Source organism: Aspergillus aculeatus, assembly GCF_001890905.1.
Source record: "Aspergillus aculeatus ATCC 16872 unplaced genomic scaffold ASPACscaffold_5, whole genome shotgun sequence".
Taxonomy (NCBI): domain Eukaryota; kingdom Fungi; phylum Ascomycota; class Eurotiomycetes; order Eurotiales; family Aspergillaceae; genus Aspergillus; species Aspergillus aculeatus.
In genome coordinates this window covers 1,331,687-1,357,580 of record NW_017962980.1, presented here as the reverse complement: position 1 = coordinate 1,357,580, position 25,894 = coordinate 1,331,687, and the positions used below count along the sequence as shown (strand labels likewise).

General features: G+C 51.4%; 6 protein-coding genes across 6 annotated transcripts; 4 read left to right on the top strand and 2 right to left on the bottom strand.

Moving 5' to 3' along the window:
* Positions 1-11,509: 11,509 nt before the first annotated feature.
* ASPACDRAFT_51389 (uncharacterized protein) lies at positions 11,510-12,317 on the top strand (the record flags this gene model as incomplete). Its single annotated transcript, XM_020202475.1, has 2 exons — positions 11,510-11,543; positions 11,599-12,317. 2 exons carry the CDS (start codon positions 11,510-11,512, stop codon positions 12,315-12,317), a joined length of 753 nt encoding a protein of 250 aa, XP_020057929.1.
* A 1,247-nt stretch (positions 12,318-13,564) lies between these two features.
* Positions 13,565-16,144, top strand: ASPACDRAFT_77308 (cysteine--tRNA ligase). Its single transcript, XM_020204933.1, has 2 exons — positions 13,565-13,877; positions 13,936-16,144. The coding sequence occupies exons 1-2, from the start codon at positions 13,587-13,589 to the stop codon at positions 16,042-16,044; spliced, it is 2,400 nt and encodes a 799-aa protein (XP_020057928.1). The 5' UTR covers positions 13,565-13,586; the 3' UTR covers positions 16,045-16,144.
* A 397-nt stretch (positions 16,145-16,541) lies between these two features.
* ASPACDRAFT_1854959 (uncharacterized protein) lies at positions 16,542-18,259 on the top strand (the record flags this gene model as incomplete). Its single annotated transcript, XM_020197418.1, has 3 exons — positions 16,542-16,581; positions 16,651-17,684; positions 17,749-18,259. 3 exons carry the CDS (start codon positions 16,542-16,544, stop codon positions 17,890-17,892), a joined length of 1,218 nt encoding a protein of 405 aa, XP_020057927.1. The 3' UTR covers positions 17,893-18,259.
* A 540-nt stretch (positions 18,260-18,799) lies between these two features.
* optD (small oligopeptide transporter, OPT family) lies at positions 18,800-21,300 on the top strand (the record flags this gene model as incomplete). The annotated part of the gene is made up of 3 exons (XM_020199364.1): positions 18,800-18,968; positions 19,033-20,880; positions 21,005-21,300. 3 exons carry the CDS (start codon positions 18,800-18,802, stop codon positions 21,298-21,300), a joined length of 2,313 nt encoding a protein of 770 aa, XP_020057926.1.
* Positions 21,301-21,592: 292 nt separating this feature from the next.
* ASPACDRAFT_1854957 (putative RNA annealing protein Yra1) lies at positions 21,593-24,232 on the bottom strand. Its single transcript, XM_020197417.1, has 6 exons — positions 23,727-24,232; positions 23,644-23,673; positions 22,457-22,621; positions 22,323-22,393; positions 22,001-22,265; positions 21,593-21,941 (listed from the first exon to the last, which is right to left on the bottom strand). Exons 1-6 carry the CDS (start codon positions 23,940-23,942, stop codon positions 21,939-21,941), a joined length of 750 nt encoding a protein of 249 aa, XP_020057925.1. The 5' UTR covers positions 23,943-24,232; the 3' UTR covers positions 21,593-21,938.
* A 303-nt stretch (positions 24,233-24,535) lies between these two features.
* Positions 24,536-25,816, bottom strand: ASPACDRAFT_77303 (ESCRT-III subunit protein VPS24). Its single transcript, XM_020204932.1, has 2 exons — positions 25,588-25,816; positions 24,536-25,528 (listed from the first exon to the last, which is right to left on the bottom strand). The coding sequence occupies exons 1-2, from the start codon at positions 25,633-25,635 to the stop codon at positions 24,890-24,892; spliced, it is 687 nt and encodes a 228-aa protein (XP_020057924.1). The 5' UTR covers positions 25,636-25,816; the 3' UTR covers positions 24,536-24,889.
* Between the last annotated feature and the right edge of the window lie 78 nt (positions 25,817-25,894).

The following is a 25,894-nucleotide window of genomic DNA, read 5'->3' as shown; positions in this document are numbered from 1 at the left end:
CATGTATGTAAGTAAGTACATCCTTTTAGTGATAACGGTGGGGAAGGGGGGATGGAAGGGAAGTGGGTAGAGCGTTTACTTTTGTGGCACCTTGAGGATTGAGCATCCCAGGAGGTTTCAAACGTGTTTAGGCTGGGGAGAAACAACTGGTGGTTGAGGTATAACAACAACACACAGCGTACATGATCCGTCCAGATGGTGATGCGATCGAGTCTTTCCCAGAGACCCTTCCATCTGGCGGTCAGTCAGGCAAACATTGGTGGTGGTGGTATTTTTGTCGCTTTGTCGCTTTGTCGCTTTATCCACGGCAATGACAAACACGACTCGAGAATCAAAACAACTCGTGCGCTGATCGCGAGAAACGTGAAAAAGGAAAAAGAAAAAAAAAAAAAAGAAAGATAATCTTCAGCAGAGATGGAAGTCTAGCCCTTGGTGGTGGGAATTAAGGAAGAGAGAGAGACTCGGTCCTCCCCCCAATGCGCGGTATCCGCCCGGCTATTTCCTTAAGCCCTGCTTATGCGGTGTTCCTCCTTACAGTCGTTCGGTCGTCCCCTGGTTGTATTGTATATCCAACAAACACATAATCATCAGCAGTTGATACGGGTGATGAAGGTACCATGGAGTTGTGGTCTCGACCATGGAACCCTAGGGTACACGAACCAGAAAGGCTTTATCCGCTGTCAATGGACATTAGTTTGATGTATTGTCAAGCATCTGGCACGAACCGACGGGGAGCCAGAACAAAGAAAGTTCTGGATACCCGTTCCCCAGTCTAGTGATTGACCCACCATCAGGTCCCATCCATGAATCCATGAATCCCATATGATGGCTGCCCAGTTGTGGAGTAATGACTAACATCTACGTACTCAATAGTTACTCTTGTGCCTGACTTTGTTTCCCCCTTTTACTATTACTACTATAGGAGGCCCGCAGTAAAATGAACAGTGCTCAATTCTTTCACATCATCATTATGCTTGATATTGGCAATTGTCCCACTAAACATCAAACCAACATGAGCAGACAACACTCCCCCATCTGTGAGCTTACTATGCCTGCCATACCGACCAGACCCTGCGCAACGCTCGGCTATCTGCATATAAGCATCACCTGCTTGTCCTCTGCCACCCCCAAACTATGCGGACAGTGCCAGCGGCCCCCCATTCTCCCGTCCAAGGCTGTTTTCCCCGGGGCTGATTATTTATACTGAGTACTGAGTACCACCATCTTCACATGAGTCTGGGGCCAGCGGCGGAGCCAGGCTTACTTCTCCACGGACCACCACCACCCCTCTAGAGTCGACTGGGTCCTCCTCCGTTTCAGCCACGAACAAGTCCTACTTCCTAGTACGTACACACTCCGTAGTTCCCACCTCATCAACTAGCCAACCCGCCAACCCGCTGCCAACATTGCGAATGAACAGTACTGTACAATCTCCGTGCGGAGGACCGGCGCGGAAAAGCGCTTCCAGATGAGAATTTTGCCGTGTGACATTGCCGGGGGAGTAGGAATAAATCCCAGAGTGTGGCTTATTACAGATTACCTAGGGAAAATGTCCTTTTAGCCCCAGACCCGACCCGACCGAACTAGCCGACCGTTTGAAAAGAGAAAAGGTTTAGGAATGCGCGGTTAATCATCGTCAACTCGGGAGTTGACTCCTCCCCCCCCCCTGGTACGTACGTATAGTACCCCGGTAAATCCAGACTAAGCCTACGGGAGTGTACCATCGGGGGAGGAGGGCCGGTGGTTGAACTGGACCAGGGGTGGTCAGGGTCAGTCACACACTTTTAGGCGGTTAGACGGGTATTTGGCGGCGGCACGGCGGGGACGGATGGGTGGGTGTTGGTTTATCCATGATCACCAAACCACCCTTCCCTTTGTCTACCTATGTGTGCCTTGGTGCTGGGGTTGATACTATTGAGACTTTCGGAGAAGGGTGGGAAGTCCTTTTGTTTCAGGTGACTGTTGTTGGAATCCCAAGGGGTCTGTCTGGTTCGGCCGCATGGTTCGATTTGTTTTGTTACTCCGGTTGTTAATTTGGCAATGCTTTGATGCATCGACCCTGAGAGATTCAATCGATTTCGACCAGTAGACAACCAAGTCTCGATATATACATCTATCATTGTCGACTTAGGCGACAAGATCATGGTCGAATCCAGCACAGTGCAGCAGAAAAGATCGAATCTAGATTGCTTCGCATATGTACCCCTGGACAAAAGGACACCCCTCTGACCAGTCGCTTGATCTCTAGGGTTCCCCGGCTTCAGATTGCCGGCATGTTGGTGATGGGACACCAAAAAGAAGCAACCCAGGCACCAAAGTACGGAGCTGAACACCAGTCTACAGTACAACAATCTCTAATTCCAGTTCATTGACTATGGGCACCGTACCTGAGTTCTTTGTGATTGATAGATTAAGCGACCGGGTGGTTTTCTTTCATTGACATTGACAAAGACAGACTGTGCCAGTGGCTGGCCATCACAGTACACTATTCGACGCCATCACCACCATCTCTTTCAAGATGGATCTTGTCATGTGAGCCTTCACTGGCAGGAACAGTAAAGGCGGCGCGCCACAGTCCCCCGAAACCTCGGCAAAGACACGCAAAACACCTGACTTCGGTCGATTTGTTTTAGCTTTCTATTTTGTTTTCTTTGAGCCTTGACCGACGGACGGGTAAAGGGTTAAAAGCACCCGTGGACGGCTCTAGACTCCCGGGGTTAATTTCCCCGGGAGCATAAATCCCCCAAAATTCCTCCAGTTACATGCCGTGGACTTCATGGACACAGAAAGGACGAGCTTGAGGCGCTCGGATAGCTATCGATCACGAATCGTGTCAAATCTGATCTCGATCAATCAGCCTGTGAACCGATGATTGCTAAAGGGGAAGAAAAAGCCTAAGGTTAAACCGCAGTCAAAGTACGGAGCTGAGTCAGAAAAGCACTTGCCGGCGGAAGCAACTGCTTCAGTTCACTGCACTTGCACCCCCATCCCCCGCGGATGGGCGGAAACGCCTCCCGGCGATCGAACCGCTGCATCGGATTGCCCCACAAACACACAAACACAACACACCTTTTCCCCCTTTCCGGCTCCCTCTTTTTCCCCCTTCGATCCATTTTACCACGCTCGGGTGCAGGGATCGTCGTCGCGTTCCCGATTCGGTAATATTATGAGCTCCCCGGGGCCCCCGCCGCCCTACCTATCCAAACCTCTATTTGGAACATCGTGTTTGAGACTGATCTACGTTTGACGGGGGAGAAAAGTACCACAGGCACTGGTCGACGGGTAGACCCGCGGAACAGCGGCTACAGTTCGCCGTCTCCAGGAGCCCGGGGAGCAACGCAGATGCGTGACTTGTTTCTAGGGGGGTTCCCCTTCCGTCCTTTGTCTGCTGTGTGATCACCGTCATCATGAGTTCGTGGATGGGGTTACGTCAAGGGAGTGAACGGGGGGAAGAAGGAACAGAGGGATGCGACGTCTGTGGCTTGCAGGAGGGGAGATATCTAGCTTGACTCAGTTGTCATGCGGTCGACAGATCGACCCTCAATGAGGATGAGAGAGCACGGAGGACTACGACTGTGACATTCTACTCCATACCTATAATGATGCATATGGCTGATTCCAATAATGTTTGATGACGACTTCCGCTGTCCATTCCACTGGGGGATGCACATTCCAACCCCGATGGATTACTGCCTCCTACTTCCTTCGCCCAGTGTACTGTACATATGTACTGCACATGAACTGCGCGCCCACCGCCCATCGCGTGTGTATGCATGTATTGTACCGTATCTATTTTATGTGCATGTACAGTAAGCACACACAGGTATGCTGCCTATCCTCTAGGTACAGTACTTAATCTGTCGATCAGTATGTATGCTCACTCAATGAAGTACGAGCGAGGGATCAGAGTACTCCAGGCCCCAGAGTGCATTGCTGCCAGATGGCACACAGCACACCGACCGGTTAATTGGTACAGTGCATGAATACATCTCCACTCTAGTACATCCGCGTTCTGCAAGCCCCCTCGACATTCCAGACCTTCCGGTCTTCCCCTCCCCGAGTCCGAATGGTATTTTCACTGGCAACTCCAGCGATCTGATTTTTCCCCAATCGGTTCGATCCATCGCCTGAAATTAATCGATTGGTCGATGGAACCGGCCCATCGCTTCCTTAACCCATCATCCCGGATACCCCCCTCTTGCAGCTTGCCCACGCTTCCCCCCGTCCACTCCCGTCCACTCAATCCACACCATCCACACTTCTTCATGCAAGGCATGCCCCTCCAAGCTTACGTGGTAAAGGAACTGTGCCACCTCCAGATTGGAAACAGCCCATGAGCGGTGGGAAAAAGGTACCGCTCCCCCAGAAACGAGGGATGGGGTGTAGTGTGTACCGACTACCTCTTCCCAGGCAGTGTCCACCACCGCCAGGACGTGTACAGAGTACGGGGATACCTCCGTACCTCATCCCCCTTCCAACTCTCCCCCTCCATCCCGCAAAGGCGGTGCGCCGCCTCTGCAGGGACTCGGCAGAAGAAAGTCGTTTGTTTTCCAAGGTTCCAAGCTCCTATTTACCCCTCTCTCCAAAGAGGCGGTGATTCACCGCTTCATCGAGTATTGGCCCTGGTGCTGCCATGCCACAGTGTAGTACTTGAGATAGGTTTGAGAAAAGGCGGTAGACAGGCTTTTGCCAATCTATTCACAACAGACTGTGTGTTATCTGCGGAACCGTGCGCTTCGACGTGATGCATCGCATCGTTTTCGCCCTTTCGTTTGGAGACAGACCTTCCCTCGTTGCCTGACAAAAAAAAAGCTCGGGACTTTTGTTTGCGTGTGCACACTGGCCAGAGCTCCTCCGGACCGGGGGAAGTGGTAGACACATCGATAGAATGCAGATGGAACATCGGGGGGAAGAGGGGTCATGGGTCGCCGGGTCTGGATGGGGACTCCTCATGAAGATTGTCGATGCATATCATATTCTATTAGCAGTAACTACAAGGTACTAGCTGCTTCACCAGCCACAACCACAACCACGACCCCATCCGGCCCACCCACGGCTTTGTCCGGAGGTACTAGCACGGAATAACTTTACAGAGAATGGAGAACGGAGTACAGGGAGTGCGTACCCCACAGAAGTCTGTCTCTTTGGGACGACGCAGCATGGGATGGATGGATCATGGAGCACACAGCACACATACCACCCACCCTTGGGGCGCGACCGGGGCACACGGGAAAGGTGTGTGCGCGGTGCGGTGTGGACGGACCCCAAGAATAAGGTATCAACTAGGTTTTCCATCCCTCGCAGCGGATTCTGTTCCGCCGGGAAGGACGGGGAGGGAGGGTTCGAGAGATCCCCCTCCTGGGTCGCTCCCAGCCCAACCCGGGTACCCGGGGGACCCAGCCCGGCGGGTGGGGGGTGGAGTGGAGCGGTGGCGCAGTGGGGACGGACGGTGGTCATGAGCACTAAAAAGCACCGTAAGCTCTTACTACACACCAAACGTAGTCGCGCGGAGACAGCTTCCGCAGGCTAAGGGCGATCATCGAAATGTGGCGGCGGAATCATGATACATATCATATCTGCTTCTACGAGCTTGTACCAATGTTGACTCAGGATAGCCCACGGGGCCCGTCCGAGCGCATGCCCGGCCACATGAGTGGAAGTGGATTCCCTCTCTGGTTCAATTCCGGGATCGATCTCCAACAAGTAGAATGAGGTATGCCCATCACCCACTCCCACCACATACGGTACAACCGAAAGGGAGGAGTGGCGGCCTTATTGTGTGCAGAAATCCCGCTCGCCTCCTGAAAAAAAGGAAGGACAGTATCCGACATCCGGGGTTGACTGGTGCATGGATGTACATACCGGTAGTATGTGGCTTGCGCTTTCGTCCGTACTATTGTGCATAGGGCGCTGGGAGCTTGCATTTGGTAAGTTCTCATTTGGAATCTACTGAGAGGAAAGTACACTACACTACTACACTACACTATCTGATTTCACTCAGCATTGGGTTTGAACAGGTAGATAAACTTCTGGATAAACCGCCGGAAAACAGGTATATGTACTGTACTGTACAGAAAAGATGGAAGACTATCGAAGTCTGTATGTGATTATGCAGGAAGTACATACATGTACATCCGGTACAGTGCTATCCACATACTATGTATATATATAGTGTACCAAGATAGAAAAAAACCAAGCTCTCTTGATCGGCACCAGCCACAACGACAGCCACAGTTGGTTAGCAGTGTGTATAGTACTTCGTACCGTATATGAGGTAGTTATCCCGATGTGTCCATTGCCCGAACTCAATAGACCGATTCCACCTGCATCTCGTCTCTGCTCCTACATACAGTAGATACTCTGTCGTACTCTGTTACGCAGTCACTCGGCTACTCCGATTGTTTGTAGCATAGCAGCCCGCCATGTTGTGTCTCTAATTCAGGTATCGATGAAAGCTGACGCGGGGGCGGAGGAGCGGCTGAACCCGAGACATCCTATTATTATGTGTAACCCAACCAACCCGTTGCCACATCGAGACCATCAACCTCAGACCCAAATGGGGAAGTAGGGGAAGAGCGCGGCGACCGGCACCGCGGGCGGGCGAGCGGGCAGCTGAACAATGCCGTTTCTTACTGAGCACAGCGCCTTCTCCATGCGGACGACAATCGGGGATGGCGGTGGACGGTGTAACTGTAACCGTCACGGTAGGGTCATAAGCCAACTTAAGTAACGGAAGGAGGGGGGTGAAGTGATCGCAACGAGGTCTCCTGTTTTGGTAACTCGTGCGGATGTTGGTGGTGCGGGTGTCAGCCGACGACGGGGTTTGACTCCGGCTGTGTGTGAGTGAGTGAGGCTTAATGCTCCTATTCCTTGAGACCGGTATATCCCAGTCAACTCGGTTGGACACACTGCTCGGCAGATGATTACCAGTCTTTATGGTAGGTGACTGACTACCCCAGGCGGGCCCAGCTTATATGGCTACCGAATTAGTGCTGTACATACGGTACTGGGTGAATCAGCGAGTAAGCCTGTCGTCCAACACAACCACCCCGGACTGGGAGCCTCATCTGCAATTCCATCCCGCATGCAACATCAGAGCCTCACCTGCCCCCCTCTCCTCTCTCCTAGTCGTTACTAAGTAAGAAAAAATGCACTGCTCACCTCATCTCGAACCTCCAACAAGAACAGCAACAGCAATAATATCCTCCGAATCAAATCTATCGGTAATTAGTCAATGCCACCCCCACCCCCACCCCCACCCCCACCACCATCAATTACTCAATATTCACGAGCAGGAAGCAACCCCCTCTACTAGGTAAGTCACCGACCCTCACCGAGACATCTCCGATACCAAGATAATAGGCTCACTCCTCCGCAAATCAACACCTCCGTATAAATCACCTGTCCCAGCAAATGGAACCAACTCCCGGAGTCCGCATAAGACTATAGTAGTCTGCAAGCTACTTTAGAACCGATCCAGCGCTACGAAGTGGTGGGGGAAGTAGCAGACTAGGCTATTAACCGATGAACAAGCTCACTGAATGCACTTCGTAGCTCTAGGTAAGAGTATAAAGTGGGAGAGCTGCGCGCGATCTGATTGATGGAATCATTTCGCCCGTCGAGGGTGGGAAGTTATTCCGTGGGTTAGAGGCCGGAATAAGCATTGTTTCAGTGGAGATGGACCGGGTTTCCTGCGCCTACTGCCTAGTTTACGTATAGTACTGGGTTCTACTGATCATGTAGTGTACCTAGTATACTATAGTGTGAGTACTTATCATGTGTTGGGTTCGGTATTTAGTGCCGGAAGTATTTAGTAAGTTACCGTCCTCATAGTTTCGGATGTGTGAGCGAGTGAGGTGGCGGGGAGGTTGCTTTGGAGGTTGAGGGGGTGGCAACTAGACCTAGGGAGTTTACCTGCTTGTCTATTTGCGTACATGAGTAGTAGGTGCTCGGTTAGAGATTGGAATAAGTCAAACGGGGTAACGCCTGTTGTCGGAGTAGCCAAAGGGTAAAGGTGGATTGTTCAGGTGGTAGAGCTGGCCATTCTCCCTGGTAAGTGCAGAGAGGCAGTACAGTACTCGTGTACGTTGGCGATTGAAGTATATCCATGTACGTTCACTAAGAAATCTACAGCGGGGAATACTTCCTCTTCCCTCAACTTATCTTCCACAGTAAATAGCCACCGCAGCGCGGTCGCCCCGCGCGGCTCATCACTGCAACCTCATTCCACCACCCACCCCCAACGTAAGCCCGTAACCCACCACGAAATAATAATAGAATCGATGAAGATGACAGAAACAAATACAACAGATTCCAAGCCACGAAAGCAAGCATTTCCCCCCGGCATACACGAGATGATGTACAACATATACGGGAGAAACACCCATCTGCGTGCCTGCCCCAGCTTATGTGCAGTATGATTATAGCCGGACTGCCGTTATCGTATCGGGGCTACGGCCACGAAACTGTAGCCCCCGCGCTGGCGTGGGTTGGATGGGGGGGGGGAGGCAAGGTTAGATGTCAAGACGTTGCTGACCACAACGTTCGAGAATGATTCCACGCAGTAACCGGACCGGGTTGCCGGGCTACCTGATCCAGGATTTATGGGCAAATTGAGTAAGCAAGCCACTCGCATTCTATTAATCAAATATGCGGCAAGTGTGGGAGGGTGGACTGGATATGGGATCCTTTGGCCGGGGATAAATGATTTTTCGATCGGGTAGTTATTCATCGCACCTTCATCGCCGGGCTGCCTTCTTTTCGTCGGTTAGCACGGAAAGAAGTGGACAATGAGGATGGGGATTCGGAGGGATGACTGAAGGATTGTGGAGGGGCCGGAGGAGGATGACTCAAGTACTCCTGTACTCATGTAATTTGTTGACAAGCCAGGATGTCCGGTTATCAGAAGTATTATGGAGAACCGCTGTCTCCGCTACTCGGGCGACCACGTGTAGTTAGCATATGGCATATGTTTATTATCTGGTTCGGAGTGCACGGTTCTGAACTTGGTTGGGATGTACAGACTGTACCCTACCACTCCATTGTCCAAGCTTCTTTACCCGGGGTTCTGTAGAGAGCTAGTGTATATTGTAGAGACACCGAGTCTCAATCGCAATCATCCATCAACAGCCCAACACACCGGCAATATCACATCTAGCGACGAAACCCTTCGGAAACGAAACGGAGGAGCATCAACCACTCAGAAATTAAGAAAAAACGAGCCACCTGTCTGCATTCCTCATTTCCCCGCCAATAAAACCGGAAGACAGCAGCACGCACGCCCGGAACCTCGGCATTTCCCTCGACGGACAATATCCGACGCTCTTGCTAATCCGGATAAACACACCACCACCGTTACCACCACTGCCCGACAGGCAATGATATCCCAAATGACAGGGATAACCCATGGCTTCCAGAAGCTCTACGGCGATTCTCTCCGATGAATTCTTTTTCTAGGTGAAAAAACCCCACCGAGTATGTCCGTTGTCCGTCGGGGATCAGGTTCTAGCCTCCCACCATCCATCATTATCGGGTAATTACCCACCCCTCCACCCTTTACCCACCCACTACAGCATAACTAAACATCAACATTAAATCAGTCAAACTCAAGAGTACTGAGTATAAAGAAAACGAAGTTAAAGTAAAGTAACTCGGCACGACCGGTTACAACCCCGGAAATCCCCTCTAGGTTTTGACTTCATGTGCGCGCGGCGTTTGACTTTCTCTGCCTAAACCCGGTGTGGCGTTCGAGAAAACTGGCGGTGAAAAGTGATTAGGATGTTGATGTCGGTGACGCGTGCGTGCGACTCAGTAGAATGTTAAACTGCGGTGTGGAGGGAACGGGAATATCGGTGCGTAAACCTACGGTGGATGGCTAAAGAAATAAAGACGGAAACAACGTGCGGTTGCTTATTTATTATTAACCAAGCTTGCCGTCTACAAAGTAAGTTACATATCCTTGTTGAAATTGTTGTTTGTGGTTGTGAGGTCTAGACCGCTGTCAGGATTGGGGGGGGTGAGAGAGAAGGCAGGTTTCCCGAGATACTACCGGTACGGACTACTGGACATGGTCCCGAGGTGCATCTGCTTTCTTGTTTGGGGAATTCTGACGCTAAAATGGACCTGCTGAACAAATGAGCTAGATGGAGGTCAGCTGTGGTTTCAAATTGGGATTGAAGGTTCATGTATGGTGTATGCAGTAGACTACCGTTTATGATTGTGCCGAGGGCGATCTATCTGCTGGTGGTTGAATTAGTAGAGCCCTATCTTCGCAATTCCCTGTTTCCTGGACTTAGCTTTTCTCGAATTGTTCGGGAGATTAGGTCATACCCAGCAGGAGCAGCAGCAGCAGCAGCAGCAGGAGCAGGAGCTAGAGCTCACCGTCTTATCCTGACATCGTGACATAGTGACACAAATCAGGGTCGAAGACTGAATCTATATATATCCAGGTCGCAAGACACGCATTGCCGAAAATTGCCATTAGCGGTATTCCACTCTGAGAACAGAAACACAGAGCACTGCAGCAAGGAGTTCCGGAGCAATGTGCATACAAGAGGTAACGTTGGCTGTAGGGAGACAGATTATGTAAAGGCATGGTGATGATGTTGCTTGCATCTGATATGCTCAATGCGAGATACTGAATGCTAGATGCTACGCTACGCTACAGACATAAGTGAGGCTGCCGCTGTGCGTTGCCAGGGCTCGCCAGGCTTGTGTTTGACCGCCCGGTGACGTTGTGTTTTGCGGTGTGATGCGCCGACATTGTGCGGATTCAGGGTTCGCGTGCGTTTGTTGATGGATGGATACATGGACAGATGGCGGCAATGGTCTAGATGCTTCGGACGTGTGTGTGTATGCATGCCATGCTGGTCATTTGTGGTGGATTCTGCCTTACTTTGTGTGCACGACTTGGTAGGTTCGTACGTCATATCCTAAAGCTCAGATGGATGACGAACCATCCCTTGGGGGTGGTATGCTGTAAGCCGTAAAGTGAAGCTCAATGTGGGTGATTGAACACTGCCTTGCACTCACCTTAAGCATGAATGCGGCCGATACGTGGGGGGATATGCGTGATGCTCCGCATTTGAGCGTTTGCTACTCACTCACTTCTTACTTTCAAGTTGAGCAGATAGCATGGCCGTGAAGATGCTGTCGTCGCTGAGAGATTCTTAATGAGTGTACCACTGGTAGCAACCGTTTCTAGTGCTTGGCTTTGACAGACAGTGTATATCTCCAGCAGATCTAAATAGTGTATCCTTGTGCATTAGCTTAAGCTATATTATGTGCATATGACCAGGGTCGAAGCGGGTTTAGGCGGAGATAGCAGAAAATAGATCGAGAGTACCATACCAACGGACTTAATATCACTATACCCGGCGAAGTCTCATCTATATGAACCTTTGGATTGTTATCCATGGCCTATAATACTATGCCAAGCGCAAGACAACAGTCATTCATGTAGCGGCAATTGTCAACAAGAAACTGGATTTGATCCTCAGTTCATGCGAGCATGGCCACCGCTTCCAAGCTGGTCCTGATCACAGGTATGGCAAGTTTGATCTTGAACGAACCAGCACTCCTGTCTCAGCGCAAATCTAGGCGCAAATCAAGGGGTCGGTTTCGAGACGGCCAAGAATCTTCTTATCTCGAGCCATGACTACCACATTCTTTTAGGCTCTCGCGATCCAGCCAAAGGCGAAGAGGCCGCTCAAGCCCTCCGTACCCTCCCCGGGATCAAGGGAACCGTGTCCACCATCCAGATCGATGTGACGGACGACAAGTCCGTTGACGAGGCCGCCGTATACGTTCAGAAGAAGTACGGCCGACTCGATATCTTAGTCAACAACGCCGGCATCGCAATCCTGGATGAGCCGCCGTCCCGCGAATCCTACCGAAAGGTCCTGAACGTGAATCTAGTCGGGGCGCTGAGCACCACGGAGGCATTTCTAGACCTGCTGCGACGGTCGTCCGAGAAGCGACTCATCTTTGTCAGTTCAAGCACCGGGTCAATCACCCATGCTGCTGATCTCGAGTCCCCATACTATAGCCCGCGGGGGATTGAATATCGCTCGAGCAAGGCTGCATTGAACATGATGATGGTCTTGTACTGGGCACGGTTGAAGGCTGAGGGATTTAAAGTGTTTGGAGCGGACCCAGGGTTGTGTGCCACGAATTTGACCGGCGATCCCGAGTCTCTGCGGAAGAGAAATGCTGCGGAGCCCTCAGAAGGAGGTCAAAGAGTGGCTACGGTGGTCAAGGGAGAGAGAGATGCTGATGCAGGGAAGGTGCTGGGAGTTTACGGAGTCTCGCCTTTCTGAGTGTGCGAGGATGAGAAGGCAGTGCGGTGCGTATTTAAATCTGTATATAACTGTCGTCTTCTGACAGTCAGGCCTTGCCGATTTTCGCAGACAGCGTCGAGTGAGATAGTATCTTCTGTAATATGATTTGAAGCTACCATCCAGATGATTGTCTCGTAGACTACACGAGAGCGGCATGCTTTTGCTCTAAGAGCGTGAATCATACTCTCGAGTGTCGTGCTGCCATGGTTTCAAAAGTGGCCCCCATGTCTGTGACAAGCTTAAGAACCATCCTTAAGCGAGCCCTGATGACTGTGCCGACAGTTTGTGGATGCAATGCTGTGCTTCCAAGGACCAGGCGTCGATTGCCAATAGACGCAAAACAGTAATGTGGAGAAAAGGGAAAGAGACTTGAGGCATAGGTGCTCGTTCGGTATCACCGGTCAACCAGTAGTTGCTGAGGCTGGGATCCATCCAGATGATGAGGTACCAAGGATATCGGAAATTGCTACCGTATCTCGGAGCAATGCTGAATCTAGCCGCCCCAGATGGACGCAAGCATGTCTTAGACATTTACAAGTCATTGGTGCCCACGTTATGACCAACGCAATGCCGGCTGGCTTACGTGCATCTATCTGTGTCCGCATCCATACATGTCTGACAGACAGTGAGCATTGTTTTCCGTCAGTCGAGGGTGACACAGATCCTGTTCAATGGACGGAACTCATCTCATCGACCGAACTATCTGTTTTCCAGCGTCCAGAGTGATTCGATTGAGCCTCAGTATGACATGACTATAATTCATTGGTCCGTTAAACTGTCCTTGGGAATACTCCATGTTCGAGTCAATGTCTGTTGCTCACAGCCTCAGTCATAAGTGCTGGGTTCATTCCTTCATGGATGAGTGTGATTGGTGGCGGCTTTGCAGTCATTCAAACCGGGTGGTACAAAGGTGATGATGTCTCGTGTCTCCCTGTTTTGCATATGAGCTGACTCGCTCTAGAAGTTGGCTTTGAGTCATTGATAATTGTATTCTTGGATAGGGCGTGAGTGATGGCAGATCCGGGCTGGCATCACATGTATATTACTCTTTGAGGCAGGCGTGCCTTGATGAGTCAATCTGCCCGATTTGTACTAGCGCAGAGCGGGGTGGTCGGCGGTGAGAGAGTTTGGAGCGCATAATCCAGCGAGGTGCTAAAATCTTCCAGCGATTATATTATGCCACCATCACGAATACCCCTCGTTGTCAATCCCCAGTTCTTCTTACGGCGTTTCAGTCGGTCGTTCAGGATGGAAAGTCGCCAGCAACCTCCGTGGCAGCAGCCGCCCGCGCGCCCCGACGCCCGTCTCCCTCCTCTCAAAGTATGGAACTCTTTGACCAGATCCAAGACTCCTTTCGTGCCCTTGGATCCCGAAGGACGTAAGGTCAAGTGGTATGCTTGCGGCCCAACTGTTTACGACGATGCGCACCTCGGCCACGCGCGAAACTATGTCAGCACCGATATCCTACGGCGTATCCTTAAGGACTACTTCAACTATGATGTGCAATTTGTTATGAACATCACCGATGTTGACGACAAGGTATGAGCCACCGCGTTAGGAAGGATGCTTGAAGGACTGGCGTGACTGATGGCCACAGATCATCCTTCGCGGTAGACAACAGCATCTATTCAACAAGTATATCACGGAACATCCGAATATCACACCCGAAGTCCTCGAGACTGCCCGATCGGCATACAGCGCCTACATCAAGAAGAACCTCCCTCTGATCAACCCGGACACGAAGCCTGAAGATTTTACTGCGGAAGTCGACAAGGCTTATGGAGTGGTCCTCAAGGGCGGCTCGCTGGAGGCAGATAAGAGGCCGGGAGATGCGGAGACCAAGATCAAGATGCACGTTAAGACCGCGACGGCGTCATCTTCAGCCATTGCGGATGCCGCGAAGAAGCCCGAGACACCGAGCCAGGCTTTCTACGATGCCACACAGGATGTGTTCTGCTACTACCTTGACATCACCCAAGGATCCACGATTCCCGGCGATGCGTACGAAATCTTCACGAAGCTCACGAAGAAATACGAAGACCACTTTATGCGCGATATGAGAGACCTGAACGTTCTCGATCCCGATGAGATCACAAGAGTTACCGAGTATGGCCCACAGATTGCGGACTTTGTCGAGAAGATTGTTTCGAATAAGTTTGGGTATGTGGCCTCGGACGGCTCTGTTTACTTCGACATCAAAGCGTTCGAAGATGCCGGCAACCACTATGCCCGACTGGAGCCGTGGAATAGAAACAACCAACCTCTGCAGAGAGACGGCGAAGGTGCCCTGTCCCGGGCAACCGAGAAGAAGTCGCCCGACGACTTCGCTCTCTGGAAGTCGTCTCGACCTGGTGAGCCTAGTTGGTCCAGCAAGTGGGGTCAAGGAAGACCCGGGTGGCATATCGAGTGCTCTGCTATGGCATCGAGCTGCTTAGGAAGCCAGATCGATATTCACTCGGGTGGTATTGACCTTGCTTTCCCTCACCATGACAACGAGCTTGCTCAGAGTGAAGCCTACTGGCACGAGCACAAGCACCAGTGGGTCAACTACTTCTTGCACATGGGCCACCTTTCCATTGCAGGCTCTAAGATGTCCAAATCCTTGAAGAACTTCACTACCATCAGTGACGCGCTTAAGCGAGGCGATTACACTGCTCGCAGTCTGAGAATCGTTTTCCTGCTGGGTGGCTGGCGCGACGGAGTCGAGATCACGGATGAGCTGGTCAAGAGCGCCTCGTCATGGGAAGAGAAGGTCAACAACTTCTTTGTTAAAGTCAAGGATCCTTCCACATACCAGACTTCCGCCACCGATGCGGCATCTACCGAAACATTGACACAGGCCCTCAAGTCCACCCAAGACAAGGTCGATGAACACTTCTGCGATTCCTTTGATACCCCTAGAGTTATGGCTGCTATCTCTGAACTGATTACCACTTTCAACTCGCTTGATATCCAGACGCTGGAGCCTCAGGCCATTGAATCCACTGCCAAGTGGGTGACACGGATTGTGACCATTTTCGGTCTGAACGGGGCTACCCCGGTGGACAAGTGTGAAATCGGCTGGGAGGGTACCGATGTCCCTGAGGTGGCAAAGCAGTACTTGTACCCGCTTTCCGCCATGCGTGACTCTTTGCGCCAGGCTGCCATGTCCGGAAACCAGATCACATCAGACAAGGTCAAGGAGATCATCGGTGCAGCAGCAGTGAAAGATGCAGACACAACCGAAGCCGCCAAGCCATACTCCCAAGCTCTGGAGTCTTTCAGCTCCCAGCTCGCATCGTTAAGCCTTGAGGACTCCAAGAGCTCTTCGAAGGAGATTCTTTCCCTCTGTGACCGTTTGCGTGATGTGGACCTTTTCAACCTTGGCATTTACCTTGAGGACCGTGAGAACAAGCCGGCTCTCGTCCGCCCTGTCACCAAAGACCTGCTGCAGGCTCGTGAAGAGCAGGCGCGCAAGGCTTTGCAGAAGCAGCAAGAAAAGGAGAAGAAGGAACGCCTTGCTCAAGAAAAGCTTGAGAAGGGAAAGCTTAGTCACCTCGAGATGTTCAAGACTAGCGAATTCAGCGCCTGGGATGAGGAGGGTATGCCGACCAAGGATGCTGCTGGCGAACCGCTCGCGAAGAGCCGGGGCAAGAAGTTGAGGAAAGACTGGGAGCGTCAAAAGAAAGCCCACGAAGCGTGGCTTGCGAGCCAGCAGGGAAAGTGATAGAGTAGCACATAGGATAAGAATTTTTATGCAGTTTTTCAGCGGGACTGAACTTTTCATCCTCATACATCTCTCGCAATGAATTTGATATCAACCCTCGGAGTGTGAAGTGAAAGGAATTAGCTTGAGGCGGCTCCTACGTAACGTCTTCATTCACCAAGCCGTGTGCACCACACTCCCATACTGAGAAGGTAGGTCTATCTTAGATTGTCAACTGTGATATGATTCCTCTCTTCCCCGCGTCACTTCCTAACACCCTAACAACAGTTTCATCGAGGTCATACCTGGCATCGATAAAGGTTCAATCCTCCACAGTACGGTTCCTAAAAGGCAAGCCTGCGAACACCTCATAGGTTTTTGATGCACGTTGCTTCTCATCTCTTTCTCTAATACCACTAATATCACCTCTACAACCACCCATCACTGACAAAGGTAGTGACTAGAACGAATACTTAACAGTGGTCACAAAGGGGAGAAAATCCTTCAAAGACCTCAACATGCGGCTTCGCAAACTTATGTCGCCCTTTTTAGCCAATGGTAAGTCCGTCCCCTCGAAGAAGATATGCATGGTGGCTCATGACTCTTCATCGATTACCTGAAACACAGATCCTAGGATTCACAACGCGTTTGAAGACAAACAGAAGCATCAGCTCTGCGAACTGCCTACAGAACTGATGGACCTAATCGCTTCCTTCATGGACAAGCCTGCTTTGTGCGCGTTGCGCTTGACATGCTCGACCCTCGAACGCGCAACCAAGTATCAATTCGGACGGATTGGGCTTCACACGCTACACACAGACCTATCAAAGTTAAGTCTGCTTGCCATGGATGAACTCGCCGAGACCTGTGGCTTGAACCAGCATGTCAGGAAGATATCCATCGGCAGCGCTGCTGGGAGCACTTTGGGCTACGGGTTCATATGGTACCGTGACATCTTGGAGAATGAGTATCTCAACTTCCTCCATTCTTCCAATGGTTTCTTGAAATTGAGGGCTGTCTTGAAGAAGTTCCCGAATTGCCATTCGTTCCATATCTCGTTGTCCAATCAGCCCGAATCGGGTACCTGGTCCGACTGTCTCAGTCCCAGTGATGCAGTGACACTCGTGCTGCATCTCATCCCGTGCATGACAAGACCCGTCGAGTCATTCAGCTGCTCCTACCCGGACTTTGACAAACATTCGGCAGGGATCATCGACCCCAGGAGATTCTGCCCCCACACCTTTCATGTTGTTCGCTTCAGCCTTTGCTGGTCCACCATTACCGAGCTGTGCCTACTTGCGCAGGTGGAAGACGCTCTTCTGGCTGACTTCGTTCACGAGCTCATCGACCAGGCGCCCAACCTGAAGAAACTAGAATTGGACTGTGGTGGAGGCGAAGGAGTCGACGCCTTGTTCCAACGTCTGGGACAAGAGGGTAATAACATGAAGCTGGAGGTGCTCAAATTGTCAGGCGTGGTGGACATCTCGAGCCAGGACCTGCAGAGCTTCCTTCTCACCAACAGAAACTCTCTGCGCATCCTGGACTTGAGAACTGTTCGCTTTGCCGCTGGGCTCTGGCAGACGGTCCTGGAGAGTCTGCTGCACGAGTTCCGGGACTTGGAAGAGCTGACCTTGCTTTGGATCGCTGATAGCACCACCGGCGTACGTAATGTCTTTCTCTGCATCTATTCTCGTTGAAAGAGAACATTTGACTCACTACTCGCAGAGATATCCGATCCATTGGGTCCACGACAACGTCAGGGACGTACGAGGTCGCCATGGCTGCATTCGTATTACCTACTCAGGTCTCCCTGTACACAATGCTCTATACTCACTTCTGGCACGATATCAAATCCAGCCTCCGCAGTAGCCGTCAGTTGAAGGGGCTCAGTGAGTGCTTCTATGGCAGTCCCAGGGTGGTATGACACGTGAACTGGTTCCCCCATCCAGCAGGAGAATACGTTGTTGGCGCTGTGTTGTGCTATCTGAGGTCCAAGAGAGGCTTTAGATTCTCGAGATAGTCTATTTGTCACTAAGAGATCTGGATTAGAGACACTGTTAGCTTGGGGTCATCGCTGCCTGTGGGAAGGTGGGTTGTCTTGCACCAAATTCATCATGATAATTCAATTCGCATCGTATCTCCTTTCTTTGAATAACCGGACTGTAAGTGATATAGAATGCGTTTGATGCTTTTGCTAGAAGAAAGTAGGGAGTAATCGTGATTACGTGGTTGTCTATTCGTACTCCGTAACTTATCTCTGCATCTGCTGTGTCCCGCGTTCTCAACCCAATCGAGACTTTTCCCCGCGTTTTGTTATCAGACCGCACTTCTTCCTTTCGGCATCCTCCAAGAGACATGTCTACAACTCTCTTCCTCTTTCTGCCGCCACAGTGATGATTAGCACGGTGTATAACTTTAACTCTCTTGTCATTTCTGAGTACTTTGGACTATCTCAGTATTCTTATTATGCAATGCTCCAAACCGCCAATCAGCCCATCGCCGCCACCCCTATCTCTTAGCATAGGGCTAGCACGGCTGTTATCTGCACCAGATAGACTACACCCATGCCTATCGGTCGGTTACACCCTGGGCTAGACACTAGTCGACTAGCAAGTGTCAGCAGATGTGGCGATAAGAAGCAGGCTAAGGCGACTATGGTTGAAGTTTCTTAAAGACCGCCAAATCTTGTTTGTGGCCCTGCTGCCATGGCTGCTTTTCTCCCTCGTCTTCCCTTCCCCGTCACCAAGTTGCTGGCCACAGCCTTTCGTCCCCCAAGATGGCAACCGAGGACCTGATCGAGATTGAGAAATCCTCCAAGTCACCTTACAGCACAGCCGACCTGGAGGTGGAGCAAGGTCGCCTCAATGAATTGCATACAAAGGAGGGTGACTTGGCAGACAAGGAAGTCTACGACTATGAGTCGGACCACTCACCATTCCCCGAGGGTTTGTGAATGACCCAAGACATCATATGTCAGGTTGGGCGATATCTAATATGAGTATCAAACAGTGCGCGCGGTTGTACCTGAGACAGACGACCCAAGTATGCCCGTCAGCACATTCCGAATGTGGCTCCTTGGCTTCATCTTCACAATGGTGGGCTCTGGCATCAACCAATTTTTCTCGCTACGTTATCCGTCGGTACATATCGTATCCTTGGTGGCAGAGCTGCTGGCTTATCCCTGTGGGGTCTTCCTGGCTAAAGTCTTGCCTATGTGGACTATAAGTCTCGGACCCTTGGGCAGCTTCTCTCTCAATCCAGACCGCCTGTTCAATATCAAGGAGCACGCACTGATTGTGATCATGAGCAATGTCTCGTTCGGCTATGGGAGTGCGGATTCTACCAACATTATTCAGGCTTCTAGCTCCCAGTTCTATAATTTTGGTCTATCAGCTGGCTTCTCGGTCCTGGTCGTCCTTTGCGCACAACTCCTGGGATTTGGGGTCGCTGGACTCGCTGCTCCATGGCTCGTCGAGCCAGCGAGAATCGTGTGGCCACAGGTTTTATCGAATTGCGCGATGCTCGAAACGCTTCATTCGCGTGCAAATAGCGTCGCCAATGGCTGGAAGATCTCCCGTCTCCGGTTCTTCCTCTATGTCACCGCAGCTGGCTTCGTATGGTACTTTTTCCCCGGGCTCATGTTCACTGCTCTCTCATACTTCACCTGGGTGTGTTGGATTGCACCTCGGAACAAGATTGTGAACCAGCTGTTCGGCATGCAAACCGGCCTGGGACTGAGCCCTATCACCTTCGACTGGAGCCAGGTCGCATACAACACCAACCCTCTGCTTTCGCCAGCCTGGGCTGCAATCAACGTCTTTGCTGGATTTGCGGTGTTCTTTTGGATCGTTGTGCCGGGCATCTACTACTCTAACACTTGGTATACAGCTTACCTTCCTCTCATGACAGCCGACGTCTACGACAGAACGGGTGCCGAATACAACACTACCCGCGTTATCAGCTCACAAAACACACTGGATGTTGAGGCATACAAGAACTATTCTCCTCCGTATCTCCCAGCCACGTACGCCTTTGTCTACGGACTGTCATTTGCATCCATCACCGCAGTCCTGACTCACATCGGAGTTTGGCATAGCAAAGAGATCTGGGCTGCCCTCAAAGGAAAGAACAAGCTGGACATCCATGCCCGTCTGATGAAGAACTACAAGAACACCCCATGGTACTGGTACGCAGCCATCATCGCGGTGATCACAGCTATCGCGATCGTCGTGGTTGAAGTCTACCATACGAAGCTCCCCGTGTATGGCGTGTTTCTTGCTCTCATCGTCCCAGCAATCTACATGATCCCCTGTGGCATCATACAGGGCATCACTAACGTAGACGCCAATCAACTAAATGTCCTGGCTGAGTTTGTCGGCGGCTACATGTTCGAGGGCAAGCCCCTTGCCAACATGCTGTTCAAAATTCTGAGCACCGATGTGGTAGGTCAAGGCGTCTACTTCGCCATGGACATGAAACTGGGCCACTATCTAAAAATCCCCCCCCGAACCCTCTTCATGGCCCAAGGACTAGCCACCATCCTCGGGGCCTTGACACAAGCTGGCGTCACCATCTGGATGCTCGGCAACATCAAGGATATCTGTTCCTCCGATCAAGCGGACGGATTCACCTGCCCCAACGGCCGCACCGTCTACTCTTCCTCAGTGATCTGGGGTCTCGTCGGCCCGCGTCGTCTCTACTCCGTCGGCAAGATCTATTCATCCTTGCTGCATTTCTTCTGGATTGGGGCCATCGCCCCGCTGGTCACATACGTCTTGTATAAGTACACCCGCAACCGCTTCTGGAAGCTGGTCAACTGGCCCCTCATTTTCGTGGGCACCTACAACGTCCCACCAGGTTAGTCTCCCCTTTCTCTCCTCAGTCCCCCGAACTCCAAGTTACCCACTCATCACCTCCCCCCCTTTCCCTACTCCCCTCCTTTCTTGTCCTACACTAATCATCTACTCTCCCACCCCCACAGCAACCGGAATCAACTACTCCAGCTGGGCCCTCGTCAACTTCATCTTCAACCACCTCATCAAACGCCGCTTCTTCGCCTGGTGGACCAAGTACAACTACATCCTCGCCGCGGCGCTGGACACCGGCCTCGCCCTCAGCGGCATCGTTATCTTCTTCTGCATCTCCTACCCGGGCGCCGTGTTCCCCGACTGGTGGGGCAATACTGTCTACCTCAACACGGCAGACGGGGACGGGGTCCCGTGGAAGGAGATGCCGGCCGCTGGGTATTTCGGGCCCGCGAACGGGACCTGGAGCTGAGATTTGTCTGTAAGTAAAGTAAAGCCGTGGGTGGGGATGGGGAAATGGAGGGATGATTGGCCTGTGTATAGTAAAGGATACGCGGGTTTCTCTTCGTTCACGTATATACTTGCATTGATCTTGGTAGTTTAATGTATCTGCTTCCATTTGGATAGGTATCTTCTCGATGGTATCCTTCGCAAAACTCCGCGATACAAGGAAGGCACTATTGTACAGTACAGTGTAGGTTGAAGATACCAAGGAAACTGCCCGCACGATGATTCTAAAGAGTACAGAGTAAAAGAACTTGCGAGGAGATGCATTGAGACCACAAGTTTCTTTATTAGATACAGATAACAGACCCGATCTTCCCACCACCGAAAAGTCCTGAACGTAACGGGCAAAACAAAGTAAAAATAAAAGGGACACAGGGATAAGATGAGGGGGAGTGAAGGCGAAGAAAAGCAAACCGCGAGCAACATGAGTCCGAAATGCAGAAAAAGTGGAGGAAAAAAGAGGAAAGGGATGAAAGTGTTAAGGGGAATTCGACTCGAATCCAACCGGCAGACCCCGAGTGCGCAAAGAGTGTGGCCAGGTGGCGAAGGATTTAAACGACATCTTCACATCGTTTTCACAGATGAAAATGTATCGTGGATCATTTACTAGAACACGTGATTAGTCGATGGTTGTGCAGAAGCCGAGAGGAGAAAAAGGAACTTACAGAGATCTCAGCCATGCCAAGGTCCTCACCAGCGGCAGCCTGTTGCTGCTGAGGGGCTCCGTTCGTCTGAGCGTTACCCTCAGCAGGGCCGGTGTTATCAGTGGTAGCGAAGTAGTCAACCATCTCGGCATCAAGCTCCTCGACGGTCTTGGGCTTGGGGCGGTTGGAAGTGCGCCCGTTCTTACGAACACCACGGCGACCACGTCCCTGGGCATTAGTAGCGGCCTTGTTGGCAGTAGCAGGCTTGGGCTTGGGCTTGGTTTGACTGGACACATTGACACTTAGTCACCACCAAAAACGAACAGAAAGAATGATTACTTACGCGACACGGTCACCAAGGGGCTTGGGAGCAGCAACATCGGGCGCGTGGGAGGCATCAACGACAACCTCAATCTGTTATGTGTCAGTGCCTTGAGATTGAGCAGAACGATAACGATGAGCGATAACAAGACTGACCTTCATGGGTCTACCATCGACTAGAAGGCCATTCAAGTCCTTGGCAGCCTTCGCAGCTGTGTCGGGCTTGCTGAAGACGATGGATGCGATTCCACGGCTAGTACCGTTCTGGTTGTAGGTGAGCATAACTCGCTTCACGGGACCTGCAGACTTTGTGAAGTATTCCTATAGCACCAGGAAAAATCGAATTAGTATATCGAATCAAGAAGTTCAGTTGCAGAACTGCGAAAGCATCGGCATGAACACAATTCGAAAGACGCATGATAACGGCCTCAGAAGCGACATCGACATCAAGAAGCATCAGCGAGCACATAGCGGCAGTTAGTTGTCAGCATGGATAGTTCTTCTGCATCTCTTCCCGAGTACGGTGCTGTGAGCAGCCGTTCGCTCGTCCACCGTAGAATCTCCATTCAACATTGTAACCCTGGCCAGCATGCCCCTCCACTCATTTCAACCTCACAAGATATAATGTCATCAGATGCCTGGTAAAAGGCTCCTCAAAGGGTTGACAGGAAAATCCATCCAGCATGCATGTCCCACATGAGTCCCCCGAAATGCGAGATCCCAGAAAGGCGGCAAACGTGTACTCAGGATCCCCCGGATGCCCTCGATAATACCCCGGTTCAAGAAATGCAAGCCATAGATACTCTCACAATGTCCCAAGTAGAATGTATCGTGCCCCAGCTAAACACGATAGCATCGCTCGATAAACACGTGGTATGGTATGACGCTCGACCACAACTCGCTTCTGAGGCGTTGTGTGGGATGTACTGCTGGCATGCCAATGCGCTCGCTGATGCCTGGGAATCCCGACTAGAGGTTTCATTCGAGCTTGACCGAGCGAGGAAAGAAAGTGAAGGCATGCTTCGAAGGATAATCCATAGCATAGTCTGCGGCTTCGACAATCCAGGCGGGACACTGAGAGAGCTCCGCTCTGGATTGGATGCGCCATTTGCAAGACTACGGCAGAGCTCGACTTTGATAGGCTTTCGAAGCGCGAAGGCAGATATCTGCGCCGAAAGCGTCAAAGGAGACTGCTGCCCGTGCGGATGTCCACAGTCCACGACGACGATATATGCATGACGGTGGCAAGGATCGAAACGCGAGTGAAGCCGTTGCGCATCGAAGGTTTCGGAAAAGAAACATGGCGATAGAAACCCAAGGCAAAGGCCTTTCGATCAACATACCTTGATATTGGCCTCGTTCACATCGGCAGGCTGGAGGGGGAGTTAGCTTTTGGCTTCTGCAAGAGATTTTGATTCAAACATACCAAGCCGCTGACCATGATTTTACTTTCACGCGAGACGGGGTGTCCATTCTGAGCGACTTTGCCGGCAGGCTTAGCAGTCTTGGTGGTCTTCTTGACTCCACCGACTGGAACAGAAGCAGCGGCGGCCTTAGGGGCCGAACGGCGGTCGCGACGACGAGCACCCTGGCGGCGGCTGACGAGAATCTCGTCGAGAGACTTGTCCAACTTGCCAGACATGATTGTAGTTGATTGGGGGTCTGTCGAAGAAAGAATGAGAGATCGATCGATAGCTTTCGCAAGTCGCGGGTGATACGCCACTGAGTTCGCGACTTTGAGGAAGCGAAGGCGATTGCTCTGATTAAGGTTTGTCCAGAAGCTGGAGGACGAGCTGAACAGTATAAGTCGACAGTGAAGATTAACTGTAGAAGAGTTTACACCACGCACAAGTGGACGCGATAATGCGGGATGATGAAGATGATAGAAGTGAGGTAGACGGATGGGGGATGGATGGATGAAGAAAGGGAAACACAGGCGGCGGATGAATGGAGAAGATAAGCAAGGGCGGAGGGGAGGAGGCTGAGTCACCCTAGTCCCGGTCAGGTCTTTCGAGCTACCCGCATTTGGGGATTGTTGCGACATTTCAACAGATTCACCACAGGCCCGTTCAGTGCCAGCTTCCCGCCCGTCGACACCCATTCAAGGTACAACTCAGGCTTCATTGGAATAGAATTCTCTACAGTATTCTGAGGCTGGAGGACTCACTCACTACCTATCTATCAGGAAATAGACTTAATAAGACTAAGGGAAAGCACTTGAATTATGTTCAGACTCTGATTATGCCAAAGTTACTGCTGCCCAAGCACCAGACTAAGAGAAGCAACGGCCCGATGATAATGCAAATGGATAATCTCGTAATATTTGTATACAACACACATTGCCAATCAATCGGACCATAGTGTTGCGCGGTATAGTAAGACAACGCAATGTAGTCGAAGCTCCAGGAGCCGGGGCCTGCCCCCAAAATCAGAACGAATAAAGCAGAGATCAAGAATTAAACGCCTGGCGCGCCCTGTCCAATCGAACGCCATCTAAGACTGGTTGCAAGTATGTAAGAGAGAGAAATAACGAGCAGGCGCATGCATTAAGCCATCCTAAACCATGATGAGTAAGTTCGCGTTGTCTCTTCAGCTCTTCAGGGCTTCCAGTCTTCCTCTCATTTGTGCAAGAGTCGCTTCTTGGTCCTCGAGCTCGTCCTCGGGCTCCGGAGCTTCCTCCAAAGGCTGTTCGGGCCTGACACCCTCCACCTGGGACAATTTGCCCTGGAGAATCTCCTGCAAGACTTTGTCCACTTCCTCCTCAGCTTCGTCCTCCTCGTCTTCGAGCAATTCATTATTCGGAATCGCATCATCCACCATTTCCTCAATGATCCCGGCGCGTACCAGTTCAGTTGACAATTGTCGCATTGTGGCCGTCAGTTCCGGCATACGAACGAGGGTGTTGACATCCTTCATGATTCCCGTTGACTTCTTCAGACTCCCTTGGATCTTGCGCACCGAAAATGCCTCATTGACCTGCATGTGGACGCTTTGCAGCTGAGCTCGGCTAGTGTGTAGCCGGGTCGACTGCTTTCGAATCCGAACAAGTTCTCGCGCAAAGGTCTTGGCTTCCATATTGGCCTGCTTCGCCTGGGAGGGGTTGCGTTGGGCTCGTCGAGATGCACTTACGATGTGCTGTCGTGTTTTGCTTTCCAGTATCTTGAGCTGGGAGATGTCACGGTCTAATTGACGGGTATTGGCACGGATGAGCTGGTTGCATTTTCTCATCTAAATCAAGAACATGGGTCAGGATGGAACGACCAGTAAACACCTGCATGTGACAATACCTGTGCCTGAGGATCGGGGCCGAAGAAGACAGCCTTAAGGGTCTCCATCCTGAAATATCTTTAAGGTTGCCGCAGCTGAGTGGATGCTGTGAAGGTGTACTGCAAGTGTATGTTGATGGCCGAGGCTTCTGAGTTGAGCAAGAGTGGAACACCCGTCTATCGGGAGGAACTCGAAGGCTTATCCGGAGACCTTGGCAGCAGGGCGGGGTTATAGGAGGGAGATTTTTTTGCGAGTCTCGCCGGGTCAGGCTGCAGGGGAAAAAAGACAAGATTCAATTCATAGAGAGTGTCACTGCCAAAAGCAACA

What these genes read in the sequence shown, in the direction of transcription:
- ASPACDRAFT_77303 (XM_020204932.1), bottom strand. Translation starts at nt 25,635, where the DNA reads ATGGAGACCCTTAAGGCTGTCTTCTTCGGCCCCGATCCTCAGGCACAG. An exon ending in GCCCCGATCCTCAGGCACAG is followed by an intron (nt 25,529 to 25,587) that starts GTATTGTCACAT and finishes TTCTTGATTTAG; the next exon opens with ATGAGAAAATGCAACCAGCT.
- ASPACDRAFT_1854957 (XM_020197417.1), bottom strand. Translation starts at nt 23,942, where the DNA reads ATGTCTGGCAAGTTGGACAAGTCTCTCGACGAGATTCTCGTCAGCCGC. An exon ending in TCGATGGTAGACCCATGAAG is followed by an intron (nt 22,394 to 22,456) that starts GTCAGTCTTGTT and finishes GACACATAACAG; the next exon opens with ATTGAGGTTGTCGTTGATGC. An exon ending in CCCCTTGGTGACCGTGTCGC is followed by an intron (nt 22,266 to 22,322) that starts GTAAGTAATCAT and finishes CAATGTGTCCAG; the next exon opens with TCAAACCAAGCCCAAGCCCA.
- ASPACDRAFT_77308 (XM_020204933.1), top strand. Translation starts at nt 13,587, where the DNA reads ATGGAAAGTCGCCAGCAACCTCCGTGGCAGCAGCCGCCCGCGCGCCCC. An exon ending in TCACCGATGTTGACGACAAG is followed by an intron (nt 13,878 to 13,935) that starts GTATGAGCCACC and finishes TGATGGCCACAG; the next exon opens with ATCATCCTTCGCGGTAGACA.